This window comes from Salvelinus sp. IW2-2015, linkage group LG16 (genome assembly GCF_002910315.2).
Source record: "Salvelinus sp. IW2-2015 linkage group LG16, ASM291031v2, whole genome shotgun sequence".
NCBI classification, from domain to species: Eukaryota; Metazoa; Chordata; class Actinopteri; order Salmoniformes; family Salmonidae; genus Salvelinus; species Salvelinus sp. IW2-2015.
Genome location: NC_036856.1, coordinates 5,070,192 through 5,083,878, shown reverse-complemented (window position 1 = coordinate 5,083,878; position 13,687 = coordinate 5,070,192). Strand labels below are relative to the sequence as shown.

Sequence of the window (13,687 nt, the reverse complement as noted above, 5' to 3'; positions counted from 1 at the left end):
GCGTTTGGAAATTGCTCCCAAGGATGAACCAGACTTGTGGAGGTCTACAGTTTTTTATCTGAGGTCTTGGCTGATATCTTTTGATTTTCCCATGATGTCAAGCAAAGAGGCACTGAGTTTGAAGGTAGGCCTTGAAATACATCCACAGGTACACCTCCAATTGACTCAAATGATGTCAATTAGCTTATCAGAAGCTTCTAAAGCCATGACATAATTTTCTGGAATTTTCCAAGCTGTTTAAAGGCACAGTCAACTCAGTGTATGTAAATTTCTGACCCACTGGAATTGTGATACAGTGAATTATAAGTTAAATAATCTGGCTGTAAACAATTGTTGGAAAAATGTATTGTGTCATTCACAATGTAGATGTCCTAACCGACTTGCCAAAATGAAGTTTAACAAGAAATTTGTGGAGTGGTTGAAAAATGAGTAAGTGTATGTAAACTTCCGACTTCAACTGTACAGTATATATATATATATATATATTACCAGTCAAAAGTTTGGACACACCTACTCATTCATGGTTTTTCTTTACTTTTACTATTTTCTACATTGTAGAATAATAGTMWAGACATCAAAATATATTTTATTTTTGAGATTCTTCAAAGTAGCCACCCTTTGCCTTGATGACAGCTTTGCACACTATTGGCATTCCCTCAACCAGCTTCATGAGGTAGTCACCTGGAATGCATTTCAATAAAAAGGGGTGCCTGGTTAAAAGGTCATTTGTGGAATTTCTTTCCTTCTCAACTCGTTTTTAGCCAATCAGTTGTGTTCTGACATGGTAGGGGTGGTATACAGAAAATAGCCCTATTTGGTAAAATACCAATTCCATATTATGGCAAGAACAGCTTAAATAAGCAAAGAGAAACGACAGTCTATAATCTGCAGCTGTCACGATCGTCTATAGGAGAGAGAGATGACCAAGGCGCAGCGTGTGCAAAATACATCTTCTTTATTATAAGAAGGAAAACAAAACAACAAACAGACGAACGTGAAGCTATTAACGAACTAGTGCACACATGCAACATAGAACATAGACAATTACCCACAAATACATGATGCCTATGGCCACCTTAAATATGGCTCCCAATCAGAGACAAATGAAAAACATCTGTCTCTGATTGAGAACCACTCAGGCAACCATAGACATAGCTAGACACATTCACTCAACCATAGACTTCCCTAGAAACATTCACTCAACACAAACCCATACACTCTAACAAAATCCCCCTAGARACTACAACCACCCAAGACAAGACAAAAACACAAACATACCCCATGTCACACCCTGACCTAACTAAAATAATAAAGAAAACAAAGAATACTAAGGCCAGGGTGTGACAGCAGCTTTGAAAATTTGTTCATGTGCCAAAAAACCATCAAGCGCTATGATGAAACTGTCTCATGAGGATCGCCACAGGAAAGGAAGACCCAGAGTTACCTCCGCTGCAGAGGATACGTTCAGTAGAGTTAAATTTACCTCAGATTGCAGCCCAAATTTGTTATCTATTTAACCTTTATTTAACTTGGCAAGTTAGTTAAGAACAAATTCTTATTTACAATGACGGCCTACCAAAAGGCAAAAGGCCTCCTGCGGGGACGGGGGCCTGGGATTAAAAATAAAAAAATACAATATAAATATAGGACAAAACACACATCACAACAAGAGAGACAAAACACTATATAAAGAGAGACCGATGACAACACAGCATGGTAGCAACACAACATAACAACAACATGGTAGCAACACAACATGGTAGCAGCACAAAACATGGCACAAACATTATTGGGCACAGACAACAGCACAAAAGGCAAGAAGGTAGAGACAACAATGAATCACAAAGCAGCCACAACTGTAAGTAAGAGTGTCCATGATTGAGTCTTTGAATGAAGAAATAAATGCTTCACAGAGTTCATCAACTGTTCAGAGGAGACTGCATGAATCAGGCCTTCATGGTTGAATTGCTACAAAGAAACCCATACAGAAGGACACCAATAAGAAGAAGAGACTTGCTTGAGCCAAGAAACACGAGCAATGGACATTAGACCAGTGGAAATCTGTCCTTTGGTCTGATGAGTCCAAATGAGAGGTTTTTGGTTCCAACCACCGTATCTTTGTGAGACAGAGAAGGTGAACGGATGATCTCCGCATGTGTAGTTCCCACCATGAAGCATGGAGGAGGAGGTGTTATGGTGTGGGGGTGCTTTGCTGGTGACACTGTTGGTGATTCATTTAGAATTCAAGGCACACTTAACCAGCATGGCTACCACAGCATTCTGCAGCCATACGCCATCCCATCTGATTTACGCTTAGTGGAACTATCATTTGTTTTTCAACAGGACAATGACCCAACACACCTCCAGGCTATGTAAGGGTTATTTGACCAAGAAGGAGAGTGATGGAGTGCTGCATCAGATGACCTGGCCTCCGCAATCACCCAACCTCAACCCAATTGAGATGGTTTGGGATGAGTTGGACCGCAGAGTGAAGGAAAAGCAGCCAACAAGTGCCTATGTGGGAACTCCTGCAAGACTGTTGGAAAAGAATTCCAGGTGAAGCTGGTTGAAAGAATGCCAAGAGTGTGCAAAGTTGTCATCAAGGCAAAAAGGTGGCTACTTTGAAGAATCTCAAATATTTTATGATTTGTTTAACCCTTTTTTGGTTACTACATGATTCCATATGTGTTATTTCATAGTTTTGATGTCTTCACTATTATTCTTTAATGTGGAAAATAGTAAAAATAAAGAAAAACCCTTGAATGAGTAGGTGTCTGAACTTTTGACTGGTACTGTATATTTGCAGAAATTTCTAAAAACCTGTTTTCGCTTTGTCATTATGGAGTACTGTGTGTAGATTGATGAGAGGGGAAAAAATATTTTAGAATAAGGCTGTAACATAACAAAATGTGGAAAAAGTCAAGGGGTCTGAATACTTTCCAAAAGCACTATATACTGCTGCTATAGTCAATACGGACCTATTTGGACTACCAATAACATTTTAAATGCGGTGGTTGTCATGTATCCACAGGGGAAGCAGCGTGTTGCACACACACCCACAGGTTGCTATGGTTATGATGAGCAACATGCAACCTAACACAAGAATCATTCAAACCTAATCCAAATGGTATGATACCAATATTTTGATAAGAAACAGGAAATAGGCTATGTTATTTCTACTTTATAGAGAGAAACTCAAAGCAAATAGGCTACATACTGACCGAACACAAAATCTATTGAAATGGGTAACATCTGGGAAACTCCAGGAACGGTTTTATGTTCCTTCTTCTTTGATGTAAAAATAAAACCCAATTCCTCTGTGGCTGTGTTCAATGGAAGGACAAACACGCTGGTCTTTGAAACACTCCATCTGCACTTTAAAATCACATTCCGCTGCCATTTGACTTCAATAATGGACCAGGGTCTATATGGAGAGGGAACCAAACCGACAATAATATTAGCTGAGCTTTGTATATGCTGCTTCCTCTGCCATTACAAACAGTCCAAACAGTCCACAGCCCCAGAATGCTGCAGTCTCCCTGTATGCTAATGCTGTGGCTATCCTCTGCCTAGAACACTTGTGGTGGTGAATTAAGCCACACTTAAAAGTATTATATTTTATGTGGAATTTTGCACTTCTTATACTGCTACTTTGAAACTTTGATTCAATTACTACACTCTTGCAGTGCCTTCGGGAAGTATTCACGCCTCTTGACTTATTCAACATTTTGTTGTTACAGCCTGAATTCAAAATGGATAAAAAATCAAAATAAAATCTCACCCATCTACACACAATACCCCATAATGACAAAGTGAACATTTTGTTTTCATACGTTTTAGCTAACTTATTGAAAATTAAATACTCCACATGACCAAAAGTATGTGGACACCTGCTCGTCGAACATCTCATTCCATAATCATGGTGATTTATATGGAGTTGGTCCCCCCTTTGCTGCGATAACAGCCTCCAKGCTTCTGGGAAGGCCTTCCACTAGATGATGGAACATTGCTGCGGGGACTTGTTTCCATTCAGCCACAAGAGCATTAGTGAGGTCGGGTACTGTTGTTGCGTTATTAGGTCTGCCTCGCAGTCGCCGTTCCAGTGAATCCCAAAGGTGTTCGATGGGGTTGAGGCCAGGGCTCTGTGCAGGCAAGTCAAGTTCTTCCACATCGATCTCGACAAATCATTTCTGTATGGACCTCGCTTTGTGCACAGCGGCATTGTCATGCTGAAACAGGAAAGAGCCTTCCCCAAACTTCTTGCCACAAAGTTAGAAGTACAGAATCGTCTAGAATGTCATTGTCTGCTGTAGCGTTAAGATTTCCCTTCACTGGAACTAAGGCGCCTAGTCCGAACTATGAAAAACAGCCCCAGACCATTATTCCTCATCCACCAAACTTCACAGTTGCCACTATGCATTTGGGCAGGTAGCGTTCTCCTGGCATCTGCCAAACCCAGATTCGTCCTTCGGACTGCCAGATGGTGAAGTGTGATTCATCACCCCAGAGAACGCGTTTTCACTGCTCCATAGTCCAATGGCGGCAAGCTTTACACCACTCCAGCCGATGCTTGGCTTTGCGCATGGTGATCTTAGGCTTGTGTGCGGCTGTTCGGCTGTTCGGCCATTTCATGAAGCTCCCAACGAACAGTTCTTGTGCTGACCCTGCTTCCAGAGGCAGTTTGGATTTCGAGTGTCGCAACTGTGGACAGACAATTTTTACGTGCTACGCGCTTCAGCACTCAGAGGTTGCCGTTCTTTGAGCAAATTCGTGGCTGAGCTGTTGTTGCTCCTAGACATTTCCATTTCACAATAACAGCACTTACCGTTGACCGGAGCAGCTATAGCAGGGCAGAAATTTGACTAACTTGCTAGCTGCAAAGCTGGCATCCTATGTGATTACAGTGATTACAGTGATTACAGCTGTGAGTCTTTTGGGGTAAGTCTCTAAGAGCTGTGCACARCTAGAATGTACAATATTTGCACATTATTCTTTAAAAGAATTCAAGCTCTGTCAAGTTGATTGTTGATTATTATATAGACAGGTCCCACAGTTGTTCTTATCATGTCCAATCAATTGAATTTACCACAGGTGGACTCCAATCAAGTTGTAGAAACATGTGAAGGATGATCAATGGAGATAGGATGCACCCGAGCTCCATTTTGGAGTCTCATAGCAAAGGGTCTTAAGTAAATAAGGTATTTCTGTTTGGTATGCTTTAGAAATTTGCCCAAAATTCTAAAAACCTGTTTTCGCTTTGTCATCGCTGAGAATAATATATATATATTTTTTAATAAGGCTGTAATGTAACAAAATGTGGAAAAAGTTAAGGGGTCTGAATACTTTCTGAAGGCACTGTATACTGTAATTGTATATGACAGTTACAGAGATGATGTAGTCATTCAAAAATATTGCACACAAAGAGAGTCCATGCAACTTATTATGTGATTTGTTAAACACATTTTTACTCATGAACTTATTTAGTCTTGCCATAACAAAGGAGTTGAATACTTATTGACTCAAGACATTTCAGCTTTTTATTATTAATTAATTTGTAAACATTTCTAAAACTATAATTCCACTTTGACATTATGGGGTATTGTGTGTAGGCCAGTGACACAAAATCTCAATTTAATCCATTTTAAATTCAWGCTGTAACACAACAAAATGTGGAAAAAGTCAAGGGGTGTGAATACTTTCTGAAGGCACTGTAGAAAAAAGAGTTCCAAAAGGGTTCTGCAGCTGTCCCCATAGGATAACTGTTTTTGGTTCCAGGGAAAACTATTATTGATTCCATGTAGAACCCTCTGTGGAAAGGCTTCTATGTGGAACCCAAAATGGTTCTACCTGGAACCAAAAGGGGTTCTTAAAAGGGTTATCTTATGGGGACAGCTGAAGAAGCCTTTTTGGTTCTAGATAGCACCTTTTTTTGTAAGAGAGTAACATGTCACAAGTGCACAGGTTTGCCCTCACAATACTTGGTTATTTCACCTTCCTTCAGCTTWCTTGAAGTATTTACTGTGCGTAGCTCTGGATAGGAGTGTTTGCTAAACAGACAAAAAAATATTTGTAAAAAATGTAGGCCCTAGCCTTCCATGCCAGACCTTTAAGCTGGTGTTAGGCTGGTGAACTAGTATGTCTGTTCAGATGGTACTGAGTGTAGGAATAATTTGGTAAGAATGTCGGGTGAGAAATTAGTCTTTCTAACTTTAGACTCTGGGAATTTCCTAGATATAATAGCCTAGCCATTGTGGATCCAATCAAAGAAAAAAATCTCATGAAAACCAAAACATCACATTCTGGCAGTATTTTCGGTTTACCCTCATTTGAACAGAAAGTTGTTAATTTTTGCTACTATTAAGTTAACAGTCCCATTAAGCCATTAACTTAACGATTAAGTACTATTACGTCAACAGATGGACTGATTCCAGTACTTAAACGGGAGATGCTAAATGTAGCCCATTTAATGGTCTATTTAACTCGCACCCTCCCATGCGTGTTATATCCACATGATCCCAATTTAACAAGACCCAATTTAAAGAATTGATGATGCAGCCGTATTTGTCTAATACATTTTTTAACCATTTAATGGTCTATTTAGCTCGCACCCTCCCATGCGTGTTATATCCACATGATCCCAATTTAACAAGACCCAATTTAAAGAATTGATGATGCAGCCGTATTTGTCTAATACATTTTTTAACCTCACTTGAATTTTATTTATTAGGTCTTATTTTAATGTGGATTTTTTTATTCAGTGTCGCACATATTGCTTTATAAACTTGACATGTTGTTTGGGTGTGCATGGCATCAAATAAAGCTACCCACTGGGCACAGATGTGAATTCAACGTCTACTCCAGGTTGGTTTAATGTCATTTCATTGAAATGACGTGGAAACCATGTTGATTCAACCAGTTTGTGCCCAGTGGGTAACCACTCTTTTGATCTTTTCTAGGAYCATCAATGGACCTGCCAATCGACCTCCTCATCTTTCTCCTCCTCCTTGCCATCAGTGGAGTTCTTGGAGTGTGCCCAGATGGATGCCAGTGCAAAGACAACAAAATCCTTTGCCATGGCAGGTCAATCACAGAGTTTCCCTCCTCAGTGCCCGGTTCCACTACCACCTTCTACATCTCCAACACCAACATCACCGCTCTCAAACCTGATGACTTGGCTGGTTTTGCCGAGGCCCTTGGCATCTTTGTGGTCAAAGACACTGGGATCAGAGAAGTATTCCCTGGCACCTTTGACCTCACCCATAACTTGGGTGCCCTGGGCTTCACAGGCACTGATCTGAATGACCTGCCTGAGGCCCTGTTTCTGAATCTGGTGAAGCTGGAATCTCTGACTCTGAGCGGCAACAAGCTCCTGGTGCTTCGCCCCGCCTGGCTTTACTCCCTCGCTGCTCTGAGGACCCTGGACTTCAGCAAGAACCTCATCACGTCTGTACCAGAGAAGGCCTTTCGCTCTGTCACTCAGCTGGAGCATCTCACCCTGGCCAGGAACGGCATCAACCAACTCTACAGGGACACCTTCAGGGGCCTGAGCAAGATCAAATCCCTGCGTCTGAACCGGAACGCTCTTAGGGCGATCCCTGCTGGAGCGTTTGATGACCTGGTAAGCCTGGAGGAGCTCTCTCTGCAGGATAATGCCATCACTCATCTCCCCGCTAACCTGTTCTCCCAGCTGCAGAGGCTAAAGAAGCTTTATCTCTCCAGCAACCGGCTAACTTCCCTCCCAGAGGGGATTCTCCTCAACCTCCCTAACCTGGCCCAGATCTCCCTGTATGAGAACGAGCTCCAGAGTTTGTCCCCAGGAGTGTTCGGCCCCATGGCCGTGAGGGAGCTGTGGCTGTATGACAACCGGCTGACCCACCTGGAGGACCACACCTTCAGCAACCTGACCCAGCTGCGTCTGCTGGTACTGAGCCGGAACCAGATCAGCTCTGTGTCTCCCGGGGCCTTCAGTGGGCTGGCAGAGCTGGGGGAAGTGTCCCTACACACCAACCTCCTCACCAGCCTGCAGGAAGGCACCTTCCAGGGGCTGCATAAGCTGGTAAACATCTCCCTGGAGCACAATTACATCTACTCCCTTCCTGCCAGGCTTCTCCAGGGCCACTCCCACCTTGGCCAGCTGGACCTCCACAACAACTCCCTCCTCAACCTGCCCTCAGAGCTCCTCAGCACCCTCACGGTGGCCAATGAGGTGCTGCTCGCTGAGAATCCCTGGAAGTGTGACCAGGACATCGTGCCACTGCGGGACTGGCTGACACAGAACCCCACCAAGACTAACCTCAGTACTGTGGTGTGCCTCACGCCCTCTGTCTTAAGCGGTGACAGCATAGCCGAACTGACTGACGAGGAGCTGACGTTGTCCACTCCGACCGCCGTCCCTGACATCACCCCGACAGAGAAGAGGAGGAAGCCCCACACCCCGGCTCCCAAGAGGAGCACCCCCTCCCCTGCTGCAGAGGCCACGCCCACGCCCACCCAGGAGCAGGGGGAGGACACCAGCAGTGGGCAGGGGAACGGAGAGGGTGTGTCCAGGAACACGCAGATCATTATCATCGCGGTGGTCTGCACCGCCATCATCACCAGTCTCATTGTCTGCTGCGTCTGCTGGAGGAGGAACAACAGAGGCAGCCGCAACCTTGGCCGCAGGAACAAAAACAACTCGGTCATCTAGACTGGCCCAGAGACCTGAGCACCACATAGGAGGTGTACTGTACTGTTATGCTGAGCACGCGAGAGCAAACATCCTGATGCAGTTGTTCCCAAACATCTTAGCACAGGAACCCGTCATGTCTCTATCATGTCTCTTCAAGAACTCATGACCAAGGACAGACTAGCTGGGGCCTGATCCTTGGGGAACTCTACTTCGATCGAATAAGTTCTGATTGGGATCCCATAATATTATAGTTAAGCCATTTTGCAAGTCCCTCTTCAGCAAGCTTTCGGAAGTTTGAACAATATCTTGCACAAATAACCAAAAAGAACATCTCATAAACCTACATCTGGAATAARCATAATCATAATCATCTGGAAATTGCATGGATGGTACGCACAAAATGCCATTCATCTTTTTTTTCAATAATGGTAAAAAAGTTGAACATACAGTATACAATTGAAGTCGGAAGTCACCATACACGTGGGTTGGAGTCATTAAAACTCGTTTTTCAACCACTCCCCAAATTTCTGGTCAACAAACTATAGTTTTGGCAAGTCGGTTAGGACATCTATCATAATTCCAGTGGGTCAGAAGTTTACAAACACTAAGTTTACTGTGCCTTTACAGTTCGGAAAATTCCAGAAAATCCTGTTATGGCTTTAGAAGCTTCTGATAGGCTAATTGACATCATTTGAGTCAATTGGAGGTACCTGTGGATCTAGGAGACGAGTTGTGTCTCCTAGAGATGAACGTACTTTGGTGTGAAAAGTGCAAATCAATCCCAGAACAATAGCAAAGGACCCTGTGAAGATGCTGGAGGAAACAGGTACAAAAGTATCTTTATKCACAGTAAAACGAGTCCTATATCGACATAACCTGAAAGGCCGCTCAGCAAGGAAGCCGCCATTAAAAAAAGCCAGACTACGGTTTGCAAATGCACATGGGGACAAAGATCGTACTTTTTGGAGAAATGTCCTCTGGTCTGATGAAACAAAAATAGAACTGTTTGGCCATAATGACCATTGTAATGTTTGGAGGAAAAAGGGGGAGGCTTGCAAGTCGAAGAACACCATCCCAACCGTGAAGCACGGGGATGGCAGCATCATGTTGTGTGGGTGCTTTCCTGCAGGAGGGACTGGTGCACTTCACAAAARAGATGGCATCATGATGCAGGAAAATTATGTGGATATATTGAAGCAACATCTCAAGACATCAGTCAGGAAGTTAACAGGARAGGACAACAGGACAACAAAGTCAAGGTATTGGAGTGGCCATCACAAAGCCCTGGCATAGATCCTATAGAAAGCTTGTGGGCAGAACTGAAAAAGTGTGTGCGAGCAAGCCTGACTCAGTTACATCAGCTCTGTCAGGAGGAATGGGCCAAAATTCACCCAACTTATTGAGGGAAGCTTGTAGAAGGCCACCCCGAAACGTTTGACCCAAGTTAAACAATTTAAAGGCTATGCTACCAAATACTAATTGAGTGTATGTAAACTTCTGACCCACTGGGAATGTGGTGAAAGAAATAAAAGCTGAAATAAATCCTTCTCTCTACTATTATTCTGACATTTCACATTCTTAAAATAAAGTGSTGATCCTAACTGACCTAAAACAGGGAATTTTTGCTAGGATTAAATATCAGGAATTGTGAAAAACTGAGTTGAAATGTATTTGGCTAAGGTGCATGTAAACTTCCGACTTCAACTGTATACTGAACAAATGTAATGTTCAGCATAGTCTTATCACACACCTGCTGTTTTTTTTAGAAGCTCTTTTTTATGATTTACTGACTGGAATTAGGCTACTTCCTGTGTCATTTTTCTATAGTGTAATCAGTAGATAAAGAATGGTTTCATCTACTTGCAAATGATTATGCTCCACACACAAATGAAGTAAAATGACTGACTGTAAAATTAAATAAATACACTACATAGTAGTGATATTCTGAAATGCTCAAGAGACAAGTGTTCATTGTGTGGCACTGTGTGATAAAGAGTTATTATCCTTCCACAACACCGTGTTGAACTGATGTGGGGGGATTTTCCCGTCTTCTTCAGCCCATTGTATTTGGTCCAGTTGTGTACCAAAAACACTTGTTCCTCGGGTAAACATTGAAGTTTTAAGCCCGGCTATTTGAATGAGAAGTTATCACACTAGTCAAATTTGGTATGCACTCTGAGTAGGCTGCACAAAAAAAAGATTGATGATCATGTTTATGCCAATGGTTTGTGATGGGGTTGGGAGGGTATCAGATGAAAAACTCTGCCATGACCTTGGCACCCAGTGTTTGTGTGTGGGGGAGATTCGGACTTTATCCTTGGTACATTCCATGTGTCTAACGCAGATCGATGGTATAGGCCTACTCTTCGCATTGAAATGTAAACCACCCATCTGACTGAACACACTTAACAAGATAGAGAATAGATAGAGTTTTGTTGATGCTGAGAATGGAATGTATATGTTTTTAAATAACATTACTAAAGTTTTGTGTTTTTTTTGTCGAACAATTTCTTTACGTTCTGAGAACGGAATGAATGTTTTAAACACAATTCTTAGAACGTCACTAAACTTTTATTGTGGTTTTTCTGGAAAGCTTTCTTTAAAACCCTTTACACTCGTGGGAATTGGCCTAAATGGATAGGGATAAATTGAAATGTTTCTTACAGAAGAAACATGAAAAGCATTGAGGAACTAGATGTCAGGACCCGGTGCGAGAAACAGTCACTAATAATCGTCAGAACCCAGAAGATGAGGCAGACACAGCAGTACTAGAGATGGTGGTTTAATTAAAGAACAAAATCTTCAGGCAAAGAAACTAAATCCACAATGTCCAAAAATAAAGCCAAGAGGCACAAAATGGAAATCCTCCAAAATACAAAAGAACCCCCACAAAGTGGTAAAAAACAGCAGGGAAAAACACCTCAAAGACTACTCAAATAAGAATACACAAGAACTAAAACCAACTAGAAGAACTACTCTGGAAAATCCAACAAGAGAAATATCTGTATAAAACAAGGCTTGGGCTGGGGCTGGGTGCTAACTTACAAACACTGAGCAAGGAACTGAGGAAACACAAGGGTTTAAATACTAACAAGGGAATGACCTACAGGTGCAAACAATAATAAGAGCAAGAAAAACAAAAGGTACAAAAAAGGTGCAATGGGACATCTAGTACCAAAACCCGAAAAGTCTTGGCCAAAACCTGACATAATGCAAAGCAGACTTGTGGCTGTTTTGTTTGGAAACACAACCGTGCATCCCCGCCATCACACAATTACTGCTGTTGTTTAGGCAATCCAAAAATGGTCCATTATAAATCGCAATCTGGGTCAGGTTGGCATCATTTGAAAGCTTGTTCTATTGCCAACTAGCTAAGTTATAAAATACAATATTACAGTGTTAGTCTTTCACAATGCAATTTGGGGAAACAGATCCTAATTTTGGTGCGCAYAGAAAGGAGTCATGAGTGCAGTGTTGTAGTACTCGGGAACGGTTTGCGGACTTACAAAAAAAGATTGCTGTTTTGAAAAGGTGCAGTAACTGCAGTCAACGGTGGTATTTTGGATGCAACCAGAGCATCCTGACTGGTTGCATCACTGCCTGGTATGGCAACTGCTTGGCCTCCGACCGCAAGGCACTACAGAGGGTAGTGCGTATGGCTCAGTACATCACTGGGGCCAAGCTTCCTGCCATCCAGGACCTCTATACCAGGCGGTATCAGAGGAAGGCCCTGCTACTCTGTTATTATCTATGCATACTCACTTTAATAACTCTACCTACATGTACATATTACCTCAACTAACCGGTACCCCCAGAGACCAGCAAAGAAAAATCCTGATTGGATATTTTTTTCGCGCTTCAGTATTAACCCTTTCCAACAAAAACTGAAGAGATTAAATCGGAACGTCATTGAAAATAATAATATAATTATAATTATAATTATTTTAGATATCTTTAGCCCTTCTCTGAATGCGTAGAAGGCCCATTGTTCCCCACTGTGTTTGGGTTAGTAATAATGTGTAGTGTTTCTATTTTACCCCAGCATGCATTTTGTCACTATTCTGAATGTCTTAAGAATCCATATGTTATTCTGAAATATGAACACAGAAATACTGGACATTGTGAACTCTTATTATGGTGGTTAGTTGACAAAATGACAATCATGGTCTTGACTCGGTCTCGGACCCCTTGTCCCCCTCCTGGTCTCGGTCTTGACTCGGTCTCGCACCCCCTTCCAGTCTTGGTCTAAACTCAGACTTGATTTGGTCTTGAATCGGTCTCGCTTTAGGTGGTATCGAACACAACACTGCATGTGTCACGCCTGCTCCCGCTCTTCCCCCCTGGCGCTCGAGGACGCCAGGCTCCCCAGCATTACGCACTCCTGTCACCATCGTTACGAACACCTGCCTTCCCCCGTCACGTGCAACAGCGATTATTGGACTCACCTGGACTCAATCACCTCTGTCATTACCTCCCCTATATCGGTCTGTTCCCCCGCTCTGTTCRTGGKTTCAGCATTGATTGTCATATGTCCTTGTAAACCRGTGTGCTGACGCTGTTCCTGTCTTGTTCCATGTCTGTTCCTGATTAAATGTTTGACTCACCGTACCTGCTTCTCTACTCCAGCATCGGTCCTTACACCATGAGTGCATTCAGGTGCGTGTGCCGTGGCAAATGTTCTTCACAGTAGACAAACATAGGCTCATTCTGTTCATAGTAACCCAGGGTATAACGCCATGTCATCTTGTAACTGGACATTAAACATAGTGATCATAAACATTGGTGTTTGGCTTGCTTGTATGACATCAAAACAGTATTTATTATAATCCTCAATGTCTCATATTTCAAAATACATAGAGTCCTCTTAAATTACAGCAATATCCTCACTTAGTCAATAAAACATTTGCAAAGTGGTCCAATTAGTGGGAGTGATGGGGGCAACTTCTTATCACTATGAAGRCCAGGGCCTAAGGTCTGATATAGCCAGGGTGCGAATTACGAGGGAGCAGGGTGGACTCC

At 42.5% G+C, this 13,687-nt stretch overlaps 1 protein-coding gene across 1 annotated transcript in view; it reads left to right on the top strand.

The window, feature by feature from the left end:
- Positions 1 to 10,681, top strand: part of LOC139028928 (leucine-rich repeat-containing protein 15-like) — a 15,427-nt gene extending 4,746 nt beyond the window's left edge. Inside the window, exon 2 of the mRNA XM_070447464.1 lies at positions 6,957 to 10,681. Within this exon, the coding sequence (XP_070303565.1) occupies positions 6,965 to 8,686 (1,722 nt within the window). The 5' untranslated portion in view covers positions 6,957 to 6,964 and the 3' untranslated portion in view covers positions 8,687 to 10,681. The remainder of the gene's footprint in view (positions 1 to 6,956) is intronic.
- The last annotated feature ends 3,006 nt before the right edge of the window (positions 10,682 to 13,687 follow it).